The following is a 25,261-nucleotide window of genomic DNA, read 5'->3' on the forward strand; positions in this document are numbered from 1 at the left end:
TGAGTAGCCTGCAAAAGCAAGCAGGTTTCTCAAAGGGAGATGGGAAAGGAAAACCAGCCCGCTTCAGGATTTCATTAAAGAACAGAAACTGTGGTACATTAAAGTTTCACAGACTTCTAAAGCTTCTAGTTTCTAATATTACTTGGAGCTACATTCTATATCTCTGAAAGTGTGCATTATTTCCTTAAATAAATAGGAACCACATACAACGTACCGAATAGATGAAGTCCAAACTTGGGCTATTTTTTAAATTCAGGTACTTCCCCCCCCTCCCCGGACATCTGAGTTCAGAATTCTTTGCAGCGCCTGGTTGCCTGTGTCGAGGAATTATTTGTGGAGAGACCTCATTTCCCTGAGGAAAGGCAAACCTACATTTCCTACATGGAACAGACACTGCAAACCAGCACATCAGACAACCACAGAGATCTTGGGGACCTGGAGGTTTCATTCTCATCTGTACAAACGTGCTTTTGCCTGCACTGGCTGCAGGCACCCCAGTTATTTCTCTGATGGGCTGTTTTGCCCCTGAGGTCTGCTGCTAAGCAGTCCCACTTTCTATCCCCAGCTATTCCCTCAGAAGTCCTTCTCAGTGAAGGTCCAAATCCATGCCGAGGAAATTTCAGAAAAGGCTTTAGGATCTCACAGGCTTTAGGATGCCATTCACATGTCCTTGATTTAACAAATACAAGTTCTAGGAACTTCAGATGCTTATCTCTGTAAATTAAAAAGCTTACAGCACTTGTTGTGGTATCACTTCATAAGTATTCTTTTAGCATTTAGTGTTCACTGGGTACTCTACTGGGGAGCTGATTTCTTAACTTTCTGTGTCTGACAAATACCAAATTCCATGACGTAAAGACTGGAGAACCATCCATTTCTATGAAATTGCACTGTCTTTAGAGACAGAGCTTGGATAAATAGGTTCTTATATTGAAATGGCTTTGTGTATGTTCTGCCTCTCACACACTTCAGGACAACTGGTGACATTGCCCACCTCATTCTGCAAGTAGTCCCATGGAGCTCCCTGAAAGCAATTCGAAGGCTAAAAGTGCCGGAATCTGTCTCCTTGTAACTTCACTTCCACTTTTAGCACCTTGGAAGAATCCCAGACCCCAACCAAATTGTGTTAACACGGAAGGAAGTTGAAAGCTTAAAAATGACACATCTATAATGATATTTAAGGTTTCGTCCCACCTGAACTATGCTTTCCTTTCCAGAGGTGCTAAATACCAAAAGCCCATGTTTACGTGGAGAGGGGGCCTCAGCCTCTCTCAAAGGCAAGGCAGTTATCTGCATTCACCGTGATGCGATTGAAAAGCAGATTGGCCCTAAGGTGGTTTTTTTACACAGAATATGTATTAAAACAAGAAGAAAGAAATATTTCAGCCTCAAAGATCTACTTCAAGATCCTAAACCAATCTTTTTATTATAGCTCTGGGATTTAGAATAAAACATACAATTCAACTTATGAAACAAACCAGCAAAAATTAAACTGCTTTGTAGTTCAGATTAGTTATGGAAATATATAGTTCTATTTATGGATGTCAATAGCCTAACAGAGACATGGCTTAATCTATCCTAATGGACTCTTCAATATTCAGAAATCTGGCCATATTGATCATGCAATTCATACTGGATAAAAAGAGGCAATACACATTTGTGGCCACATTCTACCCTCATCACTCCTGACAGCATTCCCAGCTTATTTAAAACAACATTCAAACCGTGCATTGGTTTCCCTTGTGGCTTAATTCTCATTATTCAATGAACTCCTTTTTACTAGAAACTGACTGAAGAGCCAGATTCTGAGCTCATTGTTTGGTTTTTTGCTGACTACAATGAACAGCCTTCTCAGTTTCCAAGCCCAGCATTTCTATACACTCAAAACAGTTGCAACCACCAACTAGCAAAATAAAAGCAGGCCAGGGATGGGGAGGCAGGACAAGTGAAAAGAGTGTACGTGTGCTTTTCAGAAAGAACGAGACTGAAAATTAATGAAAGACTTGCTCATAGCCTAGAGCAACCAATGACATCAATCAAGCATGGGAGAAAAAGACAACATTCATGGATGTATATTTCTCAGCTTGAAATAAATGAGCTTAAATAGTGCTACTACCTCAACAGGAAACATGATAATTCTTCACAAGAGAAGTAAGAACCATGAGCACTGATGCCAGTAAAGTGAGTTTTCAGTCACAAGAGGCTCATGCTGATGACAAAAGCAGGGATACTGCCTCTCTACTCCTCTGTCTTGGTTTTCCTGATGGATCAGGATAGTTTATTTTGCCAGTGGTTCACTGGAAATTACTATTGTAAGAACCACAGACCTCACTGTTCCGAGGCTGAGTGCCTGAGATGACTGCCACCTATGCTTTGAATCAGAGAAAAGTGAAAGTCTGATTACCTCATCAAGGCTTCCTCATGGACCTTGGATCTGCACCAGCTCCATGTCTCCAATCCTCCCTAATAAGCCTCTCCCTGCCTTAACACTGGCAAGTATCCTATGCCACGACTTCGCAACAGGCTCACTGAGACACTCTCAGACTGTATTTGTGGCTGTGAGTGTGGCTGGTCCACACACTGAAGCAACCTGTCATTTAGCTAGCTAATTTAGCCGTGTAACTTTATCACCTTATGATTCTGGGTTAAGCTGACGCAGTGGTTTTCAACCTGTGGGGCCCTTATGCCTCTGGGTCTGTGCACTACTTCTGGAAAACCACCAAGAAAACCAGGTTTCCTGGCAGTAGACTCAAATTTGCTCTTAAAGGGCTTCAATGAAAAATTTGTAGGGGATAGCAAAATTAGCATGAGCTAGAGTATATGATCAGTTCTGATTTAGACTTCAAATAGCTGAAAATGTAATGTATGCCTTGATTAATTGCTCCAATCATTAATTAAATTAATTTGTAAAACATGGACCTTAAATCAAGTCTGAACACTGGGCATTATTTGGAATTCATCCGGTCGATTAAAGAGCCCGTTGCTATCTGAATTTTTTTCATATGAGGAAGTTATCTTTTAACATTTTCTTGGGCAAACATGATGGAGTTTTCTTTGGTTTCCCATTGCATATAAGGTTTGCCACTCAAATCATTCTGATACCTTTTTCCTGGCATCCTTTGGAATTCAGAAAATCCCATTGTACTGGGTAACCACATACAGATATAATCCCTGCTTTTAGGGGCCAACGGTTTTAGACCCTTACCCAAAAAATGGTCCCTGATCAACTGCATGACTTTGAAATCAAAATACTTATGGAGTTAGCCAGGAACTACTCCATATGCAAAAAAGCTCCATAAATACAGGTTACGAAGAACTGCTGACAGTCTTGACTGTTTCTGTTTCTGATTTCTTATGTTTCTGACTGAGGGAATGCCATATGGAACATCCTCATTATATATTCCCACCACCTCCACCCTAAATTTACAGGTGCACGTTTCCCGTGCCAACAACACACAACTAAATGCCCAGTATCGGCCACCATGGCATGGTTTTTTTTCCAATAGTGTCTGTTTGGATTTTGTCTCTTCCTTGTCTTTTTAAGTAAGAAGAAAAGCAAGTGGTATTTACTGCAATGTCAGTGTCAAGGAACTAACAGCCCAATCCAGCTCCCATCAAAATTAATGGAAAAACTCCCACTGTTTCAGGGGGGTGTTGGTCTAGACTTGCAATGGACAGGTTCTTCATGCTCAGGAGCCATCTTTATTTCCAACCAAGTGTCTTAGAGTCAGACAGGCGCAACCACCTCTGCGCACCACCACACCTGACCCAACGCATCCTGCTTGTTTTGAAAGCCAGATCCAATCCCTAGGCCACAAGTGAAGTCGTCCTTTGGAACAGAGCAATCAAAAGTTGTAAAGCTCCTAAAAATGATACTTTTTCTGGATTAGCCACTTGGCTACATTGTGTATATTGCATTTCCATCTTTCTTGTCATATTAGAGTGAACATTCTTTATTGCTTATGTTATGAAGTATCTGGTAGTACACATACAGGGTGAGAAATATAGCTGAATTAGCCTTACAAAATCAACTTTAATATTGACAGATTTCCAAGGTTGCTTTTTTGGTTGATGACTATTTGTTTTTTTCATTTTTGGTGGATAGCAGTACTGTTTTCTACACCTAGTCTCTTTTTTCAGCTGAGTGCATTTTGTATGCTGTAAAAAATGTTTGTCTTTTTATTCTTTTTCATGTATTCTGTTTTCTCCCAGTCCTGCAGTAGCTACTTGGTTTGGTGTTTATTTCATGTAGCAGAAAATACCTATCACAGAAATGCAAAGGCAGCCTGACAGCAAGCTTCTCTTTGGGCATGTTGACATCATCCTCTTCTCTGAGCTCTAATTCAACTTTCAACACAATGCCTAAAACCGCACAGCCTCTGGGCACAAAAGATGAACACGAGAGTACACTTGTGCATTCTGTTGCCCTGTAAGCAAATTGCCTTGTTAATGAGGAATCAGCCAAATAATGGGTTTGATAGTCTGTGTTTAGATTAGGTAAGGTAACGTACAAAACTGGGTTTTGGTGTATCATCACAGACAGCAGCACATCCTGTTCAAAGTTCAGGGCTATGAAAGTCATTGACTAATTCTTCAACATCGCTCACAAGAAAAGACAAGATACAGCTATTTCATGTGTAATAACTAGTCTTTGGAAAAAATGAGGAAGCTAGGATTTTTTAACTTCGCTGACAGGCCAAACCGGAGCTGCACTTTGCAAAGTGCATATATACCTCATAAAAGATAACTCCTGCTTTCTGTTGTCTGTCTATGTTTACATGGACTATGCCTGGAAGGAGGCGAGGAGAATGCCATTGCTTTCATGTAATAGTTAAGGAAAAGAAACTCTATCGGTATGTGCAAATGATGTTTGCGGGGCGAACGTTGCTTCCCCTGCTCATGATAACAAATCAGTGCATGCACACAGAGAACCCCCACAGATTGGGTAACATGCTCTGCATCGCTGCTTCGTGCTATCTTGTTTGAGTAGTCATACATGTAATGAATTTTATCTAAACTCTCTTCCAGTAAGTTGCAAGCTAACCAACAGCCTTTTTACTTCTGAATGCTCCAAACCCACAATGTAGTTGGTTGTGTGCCTGAGCTCTGCATTTCAGCAGCTGGAACCTGATGGAAGAGAGGAGGGAAAAAGCATCCATATTTCTATAGTTTTCCTTTCCAAGCTAAATAGCTTGGATGAGAGAAGAGGGAAGATAACGGAATCACTCGGACAATCTGTTCTTTCAAATGATGGGGTTGAGAGGTTAAAAGATTTTTACAAATAAACAATAAAAAACCCCCAAGTATTAGTTTATGTGTTTGACAGGAAGGCTGTAATTCTGTTGTGCTCTGTACCACATAAAATATTAAAATACGGAAATTTTATGTTTTCTGTCCTTCTCTTGTAGAACTAGTACATTCTCTTCTTATCATTATGTCTCATCTGGTACATTATTCAAACTCAAGCCAAAGTATTCCACCACTTGAGACATCACATAAACAAAAACAATGTGAAGAAGCTCATAATAAACACATCACAGAAACCTGTTTCTTGGCCTTCTAAAATTTTGCTTGCTTTGCTTTGACAGGGCAAAGAGCCCAGCAAACCTGCTTGACCGGCTTCCTCAGTGGGACACAATCTGTCTTCTGCAGGCAGCCCTTTGTCATCCTCAGCACATTTTCTGTAGTGGTGGATGCATCTGGGCAAACAGTGATGGGACTCGTGTCTTTGTAACCCAGAAATCAATCAGCGCTATCCTATCTGCTGGGCATAAGAGAACTGCCTATGCTGTGGACCCAGAGTCTGTTCTATACTGCTTTTGAATTTCCCTCGTTCTGACAGAAGAATGATTCGGTGTTGGCACACATGGTGAGTCAGCTTCAGGGCTGTTATAACCTGTAATAGTTGGTGACAGCTTCCAAGACACTGGTATGTCAGGCCAAAGACAGCTGGTTGGCGGCAGTCCTGGCCATACTCGCTCTTTTACTGACTTCACATGCTCTATAGTTATGACATGGACAGCGGAAAGTGGTTTCATAAAATCTGTGCCTGTAGGGAACTTTGTATTTCATAGAAATACCCATACAATCACCAGATTTTTATTTCACAGTGAAAGGACAGGAAAAGGATCTCATCTTAGCCGTTTAGGATAATTTGTTTTAAATAGACTAAGTAAAAACCCTAGCCATTCTCTCTGTCTGTCTTTTTAAAAGTGGTTATTTTCTTTAATGCAGTTGACCTCAGAGACTCATCACTGCATGTACTGTAGTTTGAATGAGAAATACGCTGCTCTCAAGATTGAGTCTAAGCAGAACTGTTCTTTGATAAACTAATCTTTGTAAAATCCACCGTGCTGCTGTGTTTAACAGAGCCAGGAGCTGGCTATTAGTTCTCTTTTTCATTTTGTTCTCTTTCAATAGACTATTTAGAGTACAGCACGCTGAAAAAATAGGAATGGGGCTCCCCAAGAGATATTAGTTATAGCTGTATTCTTCCTCTTGCCAGAAACGCAAACCACACAATCCTTAGAGCAATCAGCATGAAACACAACATGTTAAATCCCTCATTTCTTTAGCATAATATGAAGTCTCTCTTTCTCTCATATTACCATTCTGGTCAGTCAGGTATGTGAGGTTTTTCTAGGCAACAGGTGTTTTTTGAAATAAAATACAACCTTCCCTTCAGCTCATTATGTGAAAGAGACAGCAGCTGCAAGTATAATGCTGAGGACACATGGCCTGTAAGACACCCAGAAGAAAAATACTCCTTGTTCCACTTGTTAAGGTAAAGCACAGATGTTGCTTCAGTGATAAGCATGAGCATAAGGCAACCACAGTCTGCTTCATGTTGTAAATTCAGAATCTAAGATTTCAGAATATTTAATAGGCTGCAATCAGAATCACCGGTTTCTTTATGTAAGGGAAAATTGCTTATGTCTAATCTCATAGCCCTAACGAATACTCCTTATCACAGTTTGCATTACACTATCATCGAAAACATGCTAGGGACTATCCACAGACTTGGCAGATAAATTATTAATAATCTTTTATATGGACTCAATGATGAGTATCAAATAGTGACAAATGCATAAATTAATACACTTAGTGATTTAAACATTTACAGATAGCGTATATTAAAAAGGTTTTAGTGATTTAGAATGTTAAATGCCATTTTTTTCCCTGCTTAGTGTCGAAACTAAGGCTATTTCTCTATCACTCAGATCTAGACTGTTGAGAAATCAACTGCAAAATAATGGTTTCTAATGAATGTAATGACCAAAGCTAGAACAGATCCTTTCCAGGGAGCAATCCTCTGCTCAGTTAGGTCGATAATTCCCCCTCCCCCTGCCCCCAGTTTATTAATTTTTCCTTAATTTCTTTTAAGAACAAAGTCCATATATAGTAGCTTATAGTATAAATGTTAAGGTGAAAAGGCTTTTTCAAATAAAAAGGAAGCGCAGCATTTCCTTAGAAACACCAAGTCCTCTGGAATTGCCCGATCTCCTTACTCCCTCCAGTTTTCTAGGCCTAACTAGGTCAGAAACTCTACCGTACCAACAGAAACATGTAACACCACAGAGAAAGCACAGTTCACAGAATAATCCCAGAGCTCTTGCTCTGGGAGTAGCCTGGTTACGTTGGCTGTCTTGCAAAATGCTTATGCTGGCCTTGCAGGATAAATCCCAGTAGCTTGTAGGGCTGCATGTTTTTCTGGCTACAGTGTTTGTTACGTAGAGCAGCGGCTGCAATGAACTGGGAAGTGTACACGTGGAAAAAGGCCTGATGGCACGGATCTACTAGGAAAAGTCAAAAGCTTCACATTCCTTCAGATCCAGCTCAAACTGACCCTGGCTCTTTTGTGTGTGTGTTGTGGGGGTTTTTCCCCCCAAAATCTATATTGGTAAGCTGTTGGTGAGTCCATCCTTTGTCATTCTATCACTACCGGTTTTAGAGAAGACAGGCTTAAAAAATAAAATGAAACAAACAAGCTTTGATCATAAGATATTATAAGGTTACAAAGTAATTTCATAATGAAAACGATAGCATAGTACTTCCTTGCAATGACATATGTGGTAAAAAGGGTCATTTAAATGGCTGACATCATGCTCATTTTTTAGTTTGCTGTGCTGTTCCAAATGAAAGAGATGTGAGTAATAAAAACAATCAAAAGTACAAAATCTCTACATTAATTGGAATGATGATACATGCGCTTAGAAGACAACCACAAGAAGTTGTCACTGCTCGGACCCACCTATTGTTTGCTACTCATTTCTCGACTCTTGTTCTTAATTGTGTTCCTGTTGTGCAAAGGGCTTACCTGCCAATTCAAATTGCTTGTGACTGAGAATATTTATATATTTTGCATACTATGGGCTTCAACCTTTGATGCTGTAGAAGAGGAGCAGTCTCTTAGGAATCCATACAGCCTTTTGCCCTTCCTGAACCAACTGTCCTCAGTGTGTTATGCCAGGTTATTACTACTACATGAACTAATAATTCAGAGTACTGCTATTAAGATTCTCCTCTACTCAGCAATCAAGGCTGATCGCACAGATTCCAAGACTTGTACGCTTATATCAGGGGGAGAAAATGTAAGTAAATACTCACATGTGTCTTCACGTCACCTTCAAGAATCTTGCTGTACCTGAGAAACTCGGCAACACTTCCATTCAGCAGCCTATCAAAGGCTTCAACATACGGTGCTATGCCTATAGAAGAAGAGCATTCCATTATAATGGGTTCATAAAATACATAATGCATAAGACATTCCTTTGTAGCAGATGGAGGAGAAATACCATAGAAACAGGGGAAATCGTTGTAACTTAACTTCTGAATTTGTTTCTGAATTAATTTGTGAAATTAGTGAAAAATGATGTATAATTTTTTTTTCTAGCTAGAAAGAAAAAACCCTCCTCTTGGTAGAACTTTGCTGGGAACATGAAGAGAATTTACGCCGTGGTGGGAAGCCTCTTTTGTCTTAAAATAACAGGTGCTAAAATAAACGGTTCTCAGCCCTTCAAAGGCCTAGTGGTCTTATAAGCATGATTGTCTCAACAAAATTCTACTGTTGTACATAAACCAAATATTATCCCCTAAAAAGAACCTGCACTATACTGAACAACTGTTTTTATACCACCCACCCATGCCTGAGGATCTTTGTATTGTTTGGTGGCTTTTAATACCAAGCAACTCAATTTCCAGTAAGATAGAGTCTTTAGAATGGGTCGACAGTGGATTTATGCAGTGAGATGTGGCTTTGTCATCTCCTTATTTTGTTGTCTGACCTTGCAAAACTGTCACTGAATAAAGAAAGCTCTAATGAGTCTTCTAGATGACACATCCCATGATTATATATATGCTATACATTCTAACAGTGGAAGAAAAATGCTATTTTCTATAAGCTGTACAGAGCAGTTTCCTGATAAAGTGGACAATCAGAAAATGCAGATGAGACTCAGTTTCTTATTCACCTGGCTTCTAAATGACTTTATGGGTACCTTTTAAGACAGCAAAAGTAATCTTTCCTTGGATGCTTTCCAGCCCTCCCTTTACTCCCTGACATTTCCTCATGTCTTGTCTATGCCTCAGAACCTTTGCCAGGTCCAACATGAGCGACGCACGTGTGAATTTATGGCATCTGTAGGATCTGAGAGACCAAGGTTAAAATTCTTCCCAGCCTCTCTCCCTCATTAATGAAGCCTGAAGATTGCTCTGAAGAGGTACCAGGCTTTCCCCACAGAGTTCACTTTAACCTTTTGGCACTACATGACAATTGTGTCCAAATTCATAATCTTGAAAGCTCTCTTTATTCCACAAGAGTCATCTGGCTCCTTGACAGAAAAAAGAAAGGCTCTGGCAATTGGAGTTTGCAATGGCCTGTGTGAAAAAATAATGTAGTTAGTCAGCTAGGCGGGATTTCAAGGCTCCTTTTGTTCTCTTGATGTCACTCACCTTTAATTCTGAGGAATTTCTGGGCTTTCTTCCATATTAAGTGTTTGTGTGTAAACCCCTCAAATGACCGAGCATACAAAAGGTTTTAGTTGTGGAGATGCTTTCCAAAGCCCATTTATGTTCTTTGTCAAAATCTGTGTATGTCTCCAAGAGAATCATTGTAACCTTTTCCTTTAGAGCAGAGTTTTAAATAGCAGTTCACCAAATGGCAATTGTCCTGTGCAAAACTAGAATCAGCTATGCTGGTTTTTTACTATTCTATACAGCTAACTCCCAGGGCATTTACTAGAATTTGCTGTGGGCCATGCAGAGCAATTGAATGATTTGTTTGCAATCCTGCCGTTGTAATGCCATTTAGGAAAAGGTACAGTTCTCCCATCCTCATTATTTTGTTCTTTCTGAAAAAGTATTAATTGAAAAGTGAAGGTTATTTTTTGTAATAATTCTAATTATGGAATGGTCTTTTAGGGGAGGGGGTCATGGTAGAAGAAAGCAATATACCTCCATTTCCATGAGACTTAAAAAAGGTCACACTCTGGCTGAGTGTCAGTTTTAAAGGAGAAAAACCGAGAGAGACCTGTTCTGTAAGACTGTCGACCCTGCAGCTGCTGTGGAGGTTATGTGAACCTCTGCAGAAGCACAGTAACACAGGCATACACAATGATGTTTGTGGCACTATATGTGCATCAGTTGCCCAAACTGAAGAACCGGTACGGTCTTTCCTAACTGCATCAGCAAAAGCTAATTCCCAAGTCTCTGCGTGAGGCAGCTCTGCCTGGGGACGTGGTGCAGGCTGGCAAGTGCCCCGTGGTGCTGCTCATCTCAGCTTCTTACCGCAGTCTCCCAGTGGGTGTGCTTTATAATCTCACTCCAACAAGGTTTCTCAGTTGGTTTCTTCTACAGATCTGTTGGTTGGGGTTTTAAGGCTCTGTTTCCCTGGGGGGTGTGGGGGGGTGGATCTTTGAATCTTTTTACCTAAGCTCTTAGGTTAGGCTAAGGATATAGCACTTTTCATGGAAGTACCTCACATGGTGAGTTCATCTCCTGTTCTGAAAGCAGCCCTGGTTCTGTAATACTGAGGTCTGGATTAATACAGAGATTCACCTAAATGGCTTCATTATAGGATTGAAGCCTGTATTTTTTAAAAATGTGGATTTCCTAGCAGTGATTGATTTATTTGCCAGTTTGTACAGGGATCGTGTTTCTCCGTGAATTTGCCATGATTTACTAGCTGTCTAGGTTTTCTCTGGACTGTAAGCATTTTATTACTGAAGCTTACTGTGACTGCTACCTCATCTGCTATGGAAGCCTGCTGGAAGACGCTCCCTTCCTGCCATAGAAACTCACTGCTTTCAGGCAGCTGCTCCGCAGCAGCTGCCAGCGCGTAGGTCCATGGCACCGGGGAGGGTCCCTCACATGTGCTGTTGGGTAAGGGCTGGCATACGGGGACAATAAAGCAGCTGACATATATGCTGATTCGCTTCTGTGTCAGGAAAGGAAGCTGCCTGCAACTTTCTGCTTGTTCTGCAGCTTCTGTACAGCGAGTCCGTGCTGGGATGTGCTCTTCTCTGGAGAACGCGGGAAAGGGGCAAGGAATACAGAAAGCAAAGGACGTAAAGCTAATAAAGGGATATTTGCCAGGGTTCTGGGTGAAAAAACAAGCTCTGGAGAAAGGAAAGGGCACCTCTATTCAATCAACATCAAGACTGCCATATTTATAAGGTTATTTACCCTGTAAATTTCAGGAAAAACAAAAAAATTAAGGAGTGAAAAAATATGATTTGGTGATATGCTATAAATAAATGAAGATAGACTTTTTTGGTGTATTCTCTAATGTAGTGCTTTGTAGATCCACTTGAGAAGGGAGAGCTCAAGTGATAACAACGTAAGGCCATGGATGTGTGGCAGGCCTTAGTGAGCAAATGCTTATAACAAACTCATATTGGATTAAGGTTATTAACAATTAAATGAAGTAGGTCCGCACTGTGAAATTCAGAGATCTGGCAAATAAACTCAATGTTCATATTGCTGACTTCTACAAGAATATTTATGCTGTAAATTTTGGGGATGTCTCATTTCTTCTGCTAATTGGGCTCGAGCAGACATTTTCATCTGACGAGTTATCTAAAACAATATAAATGCTCAAATGGAAAGAGAGATACAGCTTGAAATATGGACAGTGTATTTAAGAGACTAGTCAAATCTAGTCTTGACTAGGCAAATCTAGTCTTGACTAGGCTATATTAATTTAGAATTGTGCATCCGACTAAGCTTGTCACATGACATTTCTAAATTCATTTTAAAAAATACTACTTTATTTTGATACAGAATTCATAAGGGGTGGAAGTGCACTCCCTCTTAGAAGACAAACGCATGCGCTACTTGCAATTTTTTAATAACAGAGATGGTACTTCAAAAAAACAGACTTACTTCCATTTACTCCGTTGATGGCATCACACTCCATTCCGCCAGATCCGTGTGAATCTGAAAACAATGATTCAAGTCGAGTCACTGCTTTCTCCAGTCTCTCCATCAAACCATGAGTCTCTGCCATTCTGGAAAAATCATTAAGGACAGAAACAGTGTTATACCCCTCTGAGTAAAGCCCATGCTTTACTTCATGTTACAGTTCTGTTCATCCTGTAGCCTTTTCTCAGCTTTTATGGTAAAACTTGTATTTTTTAAGTATTGTCTTTCTGGCATATAAGCAGTTGCAATGAAGCAGCTGACATACAGTAACTCACTGCTTTGTCAACAGGGAATATGATCAGTACTCAGCCCTGGTTTTTCATTGTAAACAGCAGATTCAAACCACTGCTAGCGTAGCTTTGGACAGTCTATATGTGGACAATTTATGACAAATATATGTGTATGCTCCCAATCAGATACCGAGATGACTGAAATATTGGTAAATATAATCGGTAAAAACCTCTGCCTACAATGATTTGCATCAGCCATTTACAGAGGCAAAATTACAGACCCAATTAATACTTCACTGAAAGCCAGACTTTAAATGTATATCTCCTGATTTTTTTAAAAGGCACGTTCTGAAATTTGCCTCAGTCCTTTATGTTTTGTAGTAAGCCTCAGCCACTTTATTGAAGACTACACGAGAAGTCAAGAAGGTCTTCTGTTTATTCTTCTGATATGATTTTCCATCACTTAATTTTTTTCTTGTGACAGTACCTGACGTGAATCAGTGTTTGCCAAGCTTTTTAAATCAAGCACTAATTAACCTTTGGAAAGAAAAAAAAAATAAAATCCAGGGGCCTGCTTGTGCAGTACTGCTACAGTGCTTTTGATTTAAAATTAAATAGAAATTAGGCTAAATTTTTAACAACTTTCCCCACAATGTGATTATCTGCTTTCTTACATGTGAGGAAGTGTAGGCATTGACATCTTTGAATACTGGCCAATGTCTCAGGGAACAGAGTGCTATATACGCCGCAGACTGAGAAACAGTTACATAAGCAAAGACAAAGCTATGTTTAAATCCCCCATCGTTTAATGTAACAAGTCTAATGTACATGTTCCTCACTTAAGGTTGTGAGTGTTCTGTTCCGCTAAGTGACACACAGTAAGATGCGGGGTGGGTAGGGGGTGATTTACGGCTCTTGGTTAACACGATCCTTGCCAACAGTTCCAGCTCCGGTCCCGCACGAGGGCTATCATCTCCCCTGCCCAGCACTGGGGTGTGCAGAAGTAGGGGCAACCCGGGGGATTCACATCCCCAGCTGGGGGAAGCAGGTAGCCACCGGCTCTCGGGGGTCCCTACCCTCTGGCGCTCTGCCACAAGACATTCGTTGCTGTATGGCTTGTAGACTAGAATGGTTAGGCATACCTGGAATGTATGGGTAAATGTATTAGTTCCTAATGAACAACCTGCTAAAAGTGCTAGTATTTTAGAGATACCAAAGCATAAGCAGAGTCCAATAAACTGTGCAATACTATGCAAGACTAGCAACCAAAACAGTGGTTCAGTGTCCCCATACCCAGGGGAGAATGCCTAAATGTTATAATTTAAGGTAACATGAAAAAAAGGGGGTTGATTACAAATTAGTATCAAAAATTCTTACAGATAAAAATAATAATAGTATTTTTATTTTTAAAATTTAAGTGCAAGAAAAGATTAGCTACTAGGACTATGGAAACACAAGCAGAGATCTTGTGCTGAGTCATGTTGCCTGTCAAACAAGGTGGGACCTTCAGACTTTACCCTATAAATATAATGAGGTTTGTGTTTGACCTAAAAGTGAAGCATAAGATTTTACAGTGAGAAACCCTTGGGAGAACCATTCTCATGAGAAAGTTCTGTCTGGAGTTTATGGCTTTTTCCTATTTACATTAAATAAAAGAGGAAACCCCTAAAAGAGTTTGACATTAGATAGTGTGCATATAAACACTGTCAAAATTCAAAGGGGGTCTCTTTGCTTATACTGAAAATGCATACTATTCTGTTTGAAAAATCAATTAATTTTTCAAAAAAAAACTCCGTAACTTTTTGTAATGTTACAAGTATCTTGGCAGGAATGAGATTAAGATATCAGGAGAGCCTCTGAAATGTTCAAACTTTTATGAGAATATTGATCCTTCTCTTAAAACAAAGCAATGTTGATCCTCAAAAATATTATGGACATATTCTTTTCACATTTTGCACTGCTACATAAAAGCCTAAACTGGTGTCTATTTTAAAAGTTATATTTTAAAGCAGTCTAAATTCAGGCTGGTCTAACATAGCATATTAACAGTCAATTCATCAGTATTTTAAAGTATATTTCCAGTATAGTTCCTGTTTGTCTTTATTTGAAGATACAGTCTGGTAACGGTTTGGTTTTTTTTTTATCTGCCTTAAAATTTTCCTTGATGCCATGTACAAATTTCTTTGGAGGACCTGTTACTTTTGGCCTCTTCTGCCTGATTTTGCCTGTGGAAGGACCCAATTGACTACAAACCCAACATGTTTGCACACACTTGGAGGTCTGAGGAATCTCTCAAATGAACAGAGGTGGATCAGACTTGTAATGTTCTACCCAACAAACTGCCCTCTATAAGATGCTAAGAATATGGATTACAGTGTCAGAAGCTCAAGTGAATAACCTGACTCAATAACCCTATGGGCATTTTTATGCAACACTTTCCAACTGCAACATAGTGTTTTGCTCACTATATTCTTCACACCTTTATTCTATTCTCATTAGCTGGAGAACTACAGTGTTGTTCTTCCAAAATCAGGTATCACCAGCACGGCAATCACAGAAAATATATTGTTATAGTCTTTTTAGACAGAAGTAGGAAATAATTTTTACCATAAAACTAGGGATGCCAGGTTTTCATTGTTTTTATAAGGAATTTTACACTTAAGAACTCCTCAACCATTATGTTTATACTGAACCTGCCTTTTTATCTGTGTACTTACATACTCAGGACTACATGGTATTTGTATCTATACTTACATATATGTGTGTACATAAGTATACACACAGGTATCCCTGTCATGTATGAATAAAGTGCAAGTATACTTTTGCCATTACTGTATATAACACTACAAGAGCAAATCAATTGTACATATAATAACCTTACATTTACACTTTGCTTGACTAGGTCTCTATCTTACAAACAAGACTCTCCTGAAGACCCCACTGAGCAATAGCATGACAACTCTCTTCATCCGTTCTCAGTCTAAACATTGACATCTTTGCCTATATTTAGGGATTCACGTATTTGGCTCATACCATGACAACCTTCGGCATTTTCTTGGCCTACAGTCAGCTGTTCATCTGGTTACTTATCATTCCACGCTGCACCCTGCATGGTCAAACCGACACCGCAAAGCCACACCTCAAAAGGAGTCAGAACGCAAACAGTACAGCTTGACTTTGTGAAGATACTGTCTGTGCAATATAGCATCAGGGCTTATATTATAAATAAATAATAAGACTGGTCTACTTACAGTGACAAATAAAATCTTTGCACGTTAATGAAAAGTAAAGAGGATGTAAATATGTCTATGGGATGCTTCCACTCCCATAAAGCACATTTTTGCATCAAGACAGATTCTGTATCTCATCTCTACTAGGATTTTAATTAAAGCTTTGATCTTGAAGTGGATTATTGGGGTTAATCATGTAACTTTTTCTGGAGTTGATGCTGACCACCTATAAGGAGTTAAAACCAACACTGCTTCAACTCTCATGTAATCCTGTATCCAGTTGCTCTCTTGGTGGAGAAGCACAGTGTCCTTCGTTAAAAATAAGGCCAAGCAGGAGCCAGGAAAGGTGTTAACCCACGTCTACTGACAGTCACTTAAATGTTGACGTTGTTAACTGTCTCTTGTGCACAAAAAAATAAGAGGGAGGATCCACAGATCTGCCCTGTTTACTGTTAGTGATATCTTTTTTGGGGAGTGCTAAAGGCATGTGGTAATACTACCATCTGTCATTTCTTCCCCAAAAGAAGTGAAGCCAAAACCAGGTAGAGCAAAGCATGCTGAGGACCAAAAAACAGACCTCTTTTTATAGACAGGCCTTGGGAGAATATCACTGCTTTTCTCCCCAATTTGACAGCCGCCTGAAAGCACCATTTATCTATTATCAAGGGAAAAAAAACTTGTCTGTACACTAAAATTCCCTGACATTCTCATCCCAAATAGCAGTCAAACTGGAAGCCAAAACACACAGGTACTATTCCTGTTATCATTGTATATGACTTACAACAGAAGACCATATTGCTCTATCTCAAGAAGAAACAAAATATAATGAGCCCACAGGGAAAAGCAGTATAGTAGCATAAGGGGAAAAAATAAACATATGATGACTTATCAGGCATGTAAAAATGGCAGTTCTGAACACAGGAATGGTGCCACCCTGTAAAGTATGATATTATTCTGACAAACATCAGCAAGAGATAGTATAAAGTTTGTTTTACTTTCTAGCACTTTTTTAATTTAGAAGAAAAAGAAGTGACTTGCTCATTTGTTTGGGTTTTTTTTTTCCCTAAGTACCAGTCCTTCCAAATCCCCTTAGCATCAGAAAAATTAAGCCAAGTCTCACTCATGCTCATCATCTGAGATGCTACAGGCCAGATTTTGCTTTTCCTCTCTATGCCAAAAAAGGGCAGTTACCTAAAACAGAATATAGGCAGCAATGTGGCATTTTAATCGTAACTAACATTCCTACACTGCTTGGAAAATCATAATCTTATTGAAAGTATAGCAGCCTGCACATGTGCTTTCTCTCATAGTCTTTTAATAAATTGCTCCTGAGATAAGAAATAAAATATACAAAAACCTAGATTGTCAGCTGGTACTATCAGAGAGCTAGTTATAAATGTTTTATAGAGTTCTTCTGTACAACGCATATCAATACATATCAAGGGAGGGAAATGCGTATGTGTTCCTGAACAACCCCTCAAATTACAAAAAGCATCTTATGGCATTTCATTTCTGGGGGAAAAAAAAAAAAAAGCTAAAACCAAACCAGTCAGCTTGAGCCTGAAATGGCCAGTTTCCCTACACCACCATTCAAACCTATGTACCAACTCCGAGCTGTGTTGAGCGGGCAGTCTTTTTGCCACCTTTGGCATCAGACCCGAATTCCTGCTGCAGCCCATTCTGGTCCAGACAATGAAAACCCACTGGCTTGGGGCCTCCGTGGTTGCTCATTCCCAGGCAGAGCTCAGGAGCAGCCTGATACCGGCTGAGTGGCTAAGGAGGAGCCCCTGAAGCTATTTGGGTTACGACCATAACAGATTTTGGGTGGAGAATGCAAAGCAAGGGAGTATTGGTTAGAAGAAAGCAGCGTGTTGGTAGACAGAGAGAACATTACCTTGTATGGTTTGTGGTTTGTTTCCCATTAGCTGTATGGGAGGAATGTAAACAGAGGCTTGTCAAACTGATGTCAAGTTGGATTAAACCAGAAGTCCTCTCAGTAAAGCCCTGTGTGAGGAGAATGATTCAGGGTTCAAATCAGAGCCTTTGGTGACCTTTTTTTTTTTGTTTTGCCCCTAGACCTGCTACAAGCCCCTGTGGAAGCAATGCTCTTTTAAGTATAGAGAAAAAACACCTTTTTTTTTTTTTAATCCTAGTAAAAGATATAGTCTATATCTAACAGTATTAGAATTTTGACAATGTCATTGTTGTCATTGTTGTTAAAATGGACAAATGTTATACCTGGAATAGCAGAAAATTGGTTTGAAGTCTTGGCTGGCTCCAGTATACTCATCATAAGATATTTCTGTCTGTAAGACAATGTGTGTGTTAAAACCACCAATATGCTCCAAATGAGTCCTCTGTTGCTGTGCATAAGAGTGTGGTACCTAAATTATCTTGTCAGTGGACTTCTCTCTTTGGCATACCCTCTGTGTTTGTAATGTTTGTATGCAAAAAAGATTTTTGTTTAGCGGAGGAAAAAGCAAGTTCATGTTGCACCTCTTCCACTTAACCTAAGTTTTTTCCTTTGTCTGGCTCTATGCTGTAGGTACCACAAAGCATACTTCTCTGTTTGCATTCTGGCTCTTCTGCTTCTCTCCCTCTCCCAGTGATCAGGCTGCTGTCTACAAAAAACATGCAGGAAAGGAATGGAGGGATTTTTGTATCCCACTATTTAAAGAATATTACAAAACTGCTTTGTAAAACAATCCCTATTTTGACAAGTACCCCTAAGACTGTTGACACATTATAGATTTCTTATCACATCCCAGTTTAGTCCCATAATTATGGGTAAGCAACTGCACACGTCAAGCCGTGTGTTTACAAGTCAATGTAATAATAGCATGGGCTGTGGTTAGGTCTCTGATAATTGAATATGAATTCTTTAAAATATGTCATGTGTTCATGTATGTGCTTAGTGTCTCCTGGAATATCAGTTCACTTTCTAATTATATGTAAGTTCTGTGAAGAGCTCCTATCCCTCGCTGAATAATTTTGACTGTCTTATAAATTTTGTGATCACAAAGAACAAGTTCATTATTTAATGATATACTGAAGCAGTCAAGACTTGACAGTCTGTGTAAGCATGACTGACTTAAAATAACCAAGGCAACCCAGTTTCTAAGTACATTCTCCTCTTCTTTTTATGCTCCCTTTTTATGTCACCACTGCTCATAGTCTTTTGTCTTGGTTTTATTTTCTTCTCTCCCTCCAATGAAGTGTAAGAGTTTCAGTATCTCTCCAATCAACAGAAACACAATGTTCCTAGCCACCTCATTTACTATGTATTAGTGCGGTGCTTTGCATGTAATCAAGCATCCTAAAGGCCTTACAAGCCATTTAATTACCTGTCACAAGTCCAATTACTGTATGTAAGCAGGCTGCTTTGCTGAACGGAGAAAATACTGCATGCAGGCATTGATTTTATTGAAGTGCTTCAGTTCAGTTCGTAATAACTGAACAGTAAGATTTTTTACGCTACGGTTACAGCCAAATTGAATTTGCACTGTCCGAAAGGGTAAACTCTGCAAAGTACAAACCCTTACGGAGTGTTTCAGTACTTCTGGGATGTAAAAGAAGAAAAGCAAAGGGGGAAGGTTAAACAGATAGTGTCACAAGCTCCAAAAACACAAACTATGAAATGACTTCTGCACAACAGATGAGACTGTAGTTATTCAGTACCAAGGTTAGTAACGGTTTTGTTTGCTGAGGGTGGCCTTTCACAACACTTCCACACCCTACTTCTCATGCATACCCAGATTATGCCAAAGCCTGAATGGTTGGGCTTGATTTCAGCCAAGTTAGCTATAGCATTCTTGCTCTTAGCAGAATTATGATCTCAGCATCCTGTGTCTGACGGTGTCAGGCTCATCGTGGCTGCCCCACTCAGCCTGCAGCCTGTGGCCCTTCTTTCCAGCATGGCAGTAGCCAGGAGGGCTGAAGCAAACTTTTTTCCTATTGGAGTACTCCCTTTGCTCTGCAGCTCATTTGTGATCTTTATTGATCACAGAAACTCAAGGCCTTGGCCCATCTCCCATTCTAAAATTCAGCCCACTGATTCTACAATACTGCTAGCATTGCCATGGGTTGTGCCTTTGCTTCTGATTCAGGATGAAATGGGCCACCTGCTACTAAAAAAGACCTTTCTATTTCCTGCGATAACCTGGTTACTACTTAGAGGTCCTGAGTTTTAATGATAACCCATTGCAACCTTGCTCACTGACAAGATCTGAGACATTTGGCTATTTATCCCTCCTCTGTTTCAGTGTGAGGTATCATGAAGCACAGAAAGATCAAATTGGACCCATTTTAGAAGCTTGTAAAGTTAGCCTTTTCTTCAAAGGTTGTTTTAGAGGACCCAGAGCTGTTAGGTGAATTAGTCTGCTGTTTCTTCTCTCTAAACAATGACGTATGTAAATAATTCTTTGCATTCCTTCCAAAAAGCAATTAATTATTTAAACCAACACAAAACATAAATTTAATGCATAGGATCTGAGCATGTCTTCTTGGAAAAATATGACGTTATTCAATTATGTACTTGAGCATTTACTTGTTTGTGGTTTTTTTTTTTAATATACGCTACAGAAGCATTAAGCCTTTGATTCCCAGCCTACTACTACTGGTATTTTGGATTTTACAAGCAATTTCTTTAGCCTGCTATTCTCTGAAAAATTGTGGGTCAGACACAGCAATTTCCATTAGTATATACTCAGGAAAGTGGTCTCAATGGGACCTTTTTTTGGTAACAAAAAGTCATGGAAATTTGACATAGTCAGAATACCTTACATACACAGGTGAAATGAAGACAACAGTGGCCAGTACATGTATGGACTAAGGCCATGTCTACGCCATAAAGTCTGGCTAAAATGGTGACAAAGATCACCAAGGTTTAAGAAACCCCAAAACCCATACCCTTGCTGAACTAGCTGAATCAGCAGAATCTCTGCCTTAGCTGCAGCTGTGCTTACATATGCTTTTGTCATTTCAATGTACACTGCTTAGTAAAGGTGTTGATATTCTGGTATAGTTCTAACATTGACATTCTTGAAGAATAGCTGAGCCTTTAAAGTTCAAAGCAGTTCTTATTTGAAGAGTCAGTAAACCCTATCTGCCAAAATGACATGTTTTTCAAAAATATGCGAGCAACTGGAGCTGACTCCGTACCTCAGGAAAATGACAAGTTCCCAATTGCTCCCCCTATTGCAAAAGATGCCCTTAAACTTTGGCGTTTTAAACTTTGGAGAAAGGAATTAGAATTATTTCTATATATTAGGGGTGCTTAAGCAAAACCTTTTAACTAGTTCATAATAAAACAGCTGTCTAAATAACTGCAATAATTTATACCTGATTTATTGTAGGTTATTCTTTGGTTTTGCCCCAGTAAGCATGATAAGTAAAGAATGTTCTCTTTCACGGTCAAATGTTCTAAACGTAGGCAGCAACTGCAACTATTGTGTTTGCTGCTGTTGCACATGATGTTAAAACTCGTGCAGAACCACAAAGAATATTTCTTTAACATATTTGGCAGTTCACCATTTTACTCTCTAGAGTTCAAACCTCTTGCAATGTTATTGTCGCTGACAAGCCACAGATTGAAACATAGAAAACTTATCTGACTTGCTCCAGGTAACATTGCAAGTCAATGCCAAGGCTGGGAGCTGAATACAATTCGTTTGGTTTCCAGCCCTCCTTGCTGCACTCTACTATTTTTCCAATACCCGCTAATTCAGATTCCCATGAATTTTACTCCTGGGGGGAATTTAATTTCATTTTTTTTTCTGAACTTAGGGTCTCCAGTGTATTTTAAATGGTTAATAAAAATTATACACTGAGATTAGAAAATCTAATTGGGGGGGGGTGTTTAATACCTGCAGTCTTAGTACCCTTGCTCCTTATGGTATTTCAAGAAGCATTTTTCTCCACTGAAGTGAGCGCCATAGCTGACAATAATAAAAACATGTCATAGGTCAGTTCTACTGTAATAGTAAATAACGCACATCCTCTTCATTTTTATTTAATTGAGAAAACATATTTTATTCATTACATTTGGTGTTGTGCCTGTCCACCTTCCACATCTGAGCAATATTCGTTTGAGAGGGAAGACGCAAATGAATCATAAGAATATCCATTTTTTTATGCCCAAGACCTAACAGGGTCACATTGTTGTATGTGCCTGGCTTTGCTACAGAAGGTGAGTTGCCTTTGTTCTTGTGCAAACTTCCTCAAAATAGAATCAGTGTTATGAAATCCTGGTGTTGAAAACACAGAATCAGAAAAAAAGTTTATCATTTGCATAATAAATAATTAAAAGGAAATGCTAGGATACAATTTTAATAAAATTAGGAAATCCGACTCACAGTAATGTCTTAAAAGGCCAGCTTTGAGAGTACTGTATTGAGTTTCAACTCATTCTATCTACCACTTCGCTATTTTAAATAGTTTTTAAAGTTACATTTCTGAAGTAGGACTAGTTTCCTGACTACAGTTTCACAAAACAATGAAACAGGGTAGTCCATGAACCATTGCCACTTTTGCCTAGCTTAGAAATAAATTAATAAAAATTTGCAGTACTGATCCCGCCCAGCCCCCCTGCTAAACAGACTCCTTCCAACTATTTCCTAATGGACTGGCCTCGGTGTAGTGTTTTTTCTGAAAACATTTTCCATCATTGGAAAACAACCACATTTAGGTAATGCATATAAAGCAAGCTTTCTTCCCCAGATGGTCTTTGTTTTTAAGACTGCACCTACACGTCATGAAATCTGAATTTTACTTGATAAAAATCCTCAGTGTTGATCCTGTAATGCTAAGATACAGATCTATGGCATTCCTCGAAGCAAAGGACAGATTTCACATTTTTAGGTGGGGTCATGACAAGTTTTCAGCTTTGTGCCGGCTGCATCTCAGGGGGAGCACGTCTTTCAGATGTCAAGTTATTGCAAAATGCAGCATCTCAGCTTCACAGTTCTTCATTTCTGCCTTCCTCCTGCCCTCTCCGAGCATCATCTTGTATTTGCAGTCTCCCTTATATATTTCTATATAAAGGTATATATCCCGTCTTCAGATCTCTTACCCTAAGATGCTGTTTAACCCTTTTCTCGGGGCTAAACCCATAGGCTATTCAGTCACCCCCACCACATACCTACCTACCTACCTACCTCTGGCTCCGAGCGCAGGAGGAACCAGGGACTCGGAGCCCAGCTACCCACCAGCACTACAGCTGCCTCCCTCAAAATTAGATCATCCTAACGCTGATTAAGGGAGTTCAAGACTGGCATCGCTTGACAAAGTCAGGTCTGCGTAAACAAGCGGAGGGCATTTTTAATAATAACCTGTCGGAAAGCTGGGCTACCGGGATCCGGGGAGCGGGGGGGGGGGGCTGGGGCACAGCCGAAAGCACCCCCCGGAACTCAGTCGCGGCTGTCGCCGGCGCTGACCGCTGGCTTGGGCGGAGGAGGTCCGGGTTCAGCCCCAAAGAAGATCCCTCATCTGCTGTGGTATTTTGCTCGGGTTTCCCCCCCTCCCGCGGCTCCGATTACTTCCCACCCCCGCGGCTCTTTGCACTTATCACCCGGGGGGGAGGGGGAGGCCTGCTGTGCGCAGCCCGGCGCAGGTGCCGGGAGGGAAGTTGAGGGGCAAACCGGGGTACGGGCCGTCAGCACGGCCGCGCCAGCGGGGCCCTGACCCAGATAGCGCCCAGGGCACTGCCCGCTCAACGAATTACGCCGCCGCCGGGCAGCCCCCGGCCCGAGCCCGAAGATGTCCCCTTATCACTATCCCCCTCCCCAAGATGTCCGCTGCCGTCGCCGCGGCCGGGCCCCTCCGCGCCACCGCCGGTGGGAGCGCACCCACAGACCCGGCCGCGCCGCGCCGGGCCCGCCCCAGCCTGCCCGGGGCTGGGGCGGGGGGGCGTCGGGCCGCTCCCCGCATCCCGCCCCTCCCGCCGCTGCCTGCTCTTGAGTTACCTGTTTTGATGACCCGTGCAGCCTTTTTTTTCCCCTCCTCTCTGGAATGAAAATCCGTGGCCGGTCACTCGCTCCCCCCCTCCCTCGCCTCGCCTTGCCTCGCCGCTGCTCTCCCTCCTCCTCCTCCTTCTCCTCCTCCTCCTCAGCGGGAGCCGGTGTCAGTCAGTCACATCAGCTGCCCGGGCAGGCAGGGAGAGAAATGCCCAGCAGCTTCCGGGAGTGCCAAATAAAGACAAGTCCAGAAAGAGAGAGAGACGGTGGCAGAGATGGAGAAAGAAAGCAAAAAGTGGGTGGAGTGTGAAAATGGAGGGAGAGGTGTATCTCGGCGGCGGTGCGGCGGCTCAGCGCCTGAGAGGGAACGACAGTGGTGGAGCATCACAGAGGAGCAGGGGAGAGCGCAGGCACCCAGGGTACGGGCACCCACGGCCACAGGCCTGGTGGCCCCGCTTGCCCATCGGGCACTGCTTGGGTGAGTGGAAAGCGAGCACCCCACGGCCGTGCAGGCCCAGCCCACGGTGGGCAAAGAGAGTGGGGCCAGCGTGGAAACCGGCAGACCCCTTGCGTAGCAGGGGAGGCCGAGGGCAGCCTCACATACACCAAGATAGTTCATTGTCTACTCCGAGACAGACTAAGCTATACTAGCCTGACCGCTGCTACAGCTGGGCCCACAGTGAGGTTACTGCCTTCATTCAGTACGGCCACGAAATCAGGACTTCTCTCCCAGTAGGCAAACCCTCGTGCCTAAGTCTCGTTTGTCAGGCTCTGTGGGCTTCATGCTAGTCCGTACCCCTGGCCAAATGGGAGCACGTGCGTTTTGCAATTATACAGTGCTCGTCACCATGTGGTCCCAAGGGGCATCTGATCATCCACCTGAAATCCGCTTCACTTCCCAAGTATCAAATGAGCTGGCTTTCTGCACGGAAGTTTTGGGAGAAGACCATGACTTCAACAGCCTTTAAAGGAACAGTTTGCTTTTCAATGGAAAAATAATTCATTAGTTAGTGGTAATAAAAAAGACCACATACATTTTTCAAGTCAACCATGTGGTCATGCAAAAATCGGTAGCAGTTCCCTATCAAATATATAGCTTATTTTAGAAGACTTTGTGTTTCATTTCTGATGGTTTGACAACAACACTATAAAATATGGAACATAACATACATGCATAATTGTGCAGTAGTTAAATGGGGACTGAGGAAAGTCATATTTTAACAAGGACGCCATGGTTAACAGCAGCTCACAGACCTCACATGCCTAAAGACAGTATTAAGCAAAAGCAAGCTGACTGCAAGGATCTGTCTGGGATCCAAACTCACTAGTGCAGAAAATGTAATTGGCATCGGAAATTGCAAAAAATCAGTGCTGCAGCTTCCTGTATGAAAAGAACTACTTCTCCTTGGCATGTATAAACAGCCAGATG

The 25,261-nt window shown here is 41.1% G+C and overlaps 1 protein-coding gene across 2 annotated transcripts in view; it reads right to left on the reverse strand.

Moving 5' to 3' along the window:
• The window catches only part of CAP2 (cyclase associated actin cytoskeleton regulatory protein 2), a 70,779-nt gene extending 46,622 nt beyond the window's left edge, over positions 1-24,157 (reverse strand). Inside the window, exons 1-4 of one of the 2 annotated variants that reach the window (XM_054814441.1) lie at positions 23,842-24,157; positions 17,775-17,884; positions 12,382-12,506; positions 8,608-8,708 (exon numbers count right to left, since the gene is read on the reverse strand). In XM_054814441.1, the coding sequence (XP_054670416.1) occupies positions 8,608-8,708; positions 12,382-12,505 (225 nt within the window). In that variant the 5' untranslated portion in view covers position 12,506; positions 17,775-17,884; positions 23,842-24,157. The remainder of the gene's footprint in view (positions 1-8,607; positions 8,709-12,381; positions 12,507-17,774; positions 17,885-23,841) is intronic. The other variant, XM_054814440.1, reaches the window with a different exon arrangement.
• Between the last annotated feature and the right edge of the window lie 1,104 nt (positions 24,158-25,261).

Source organism: Grus americana, chromosome 2, assembly GCF_028858705.1.
Source record: "Grus americana isolate bGruAme1 chromosome 2, bGruAme1.mat, whole genome shotgun sequence".
Taxonomy (NCBI): Eukaryota; Metazoa; Chordata; class Aves; order Gruiformes; family Gruidae; genus Grus; species Grus americana.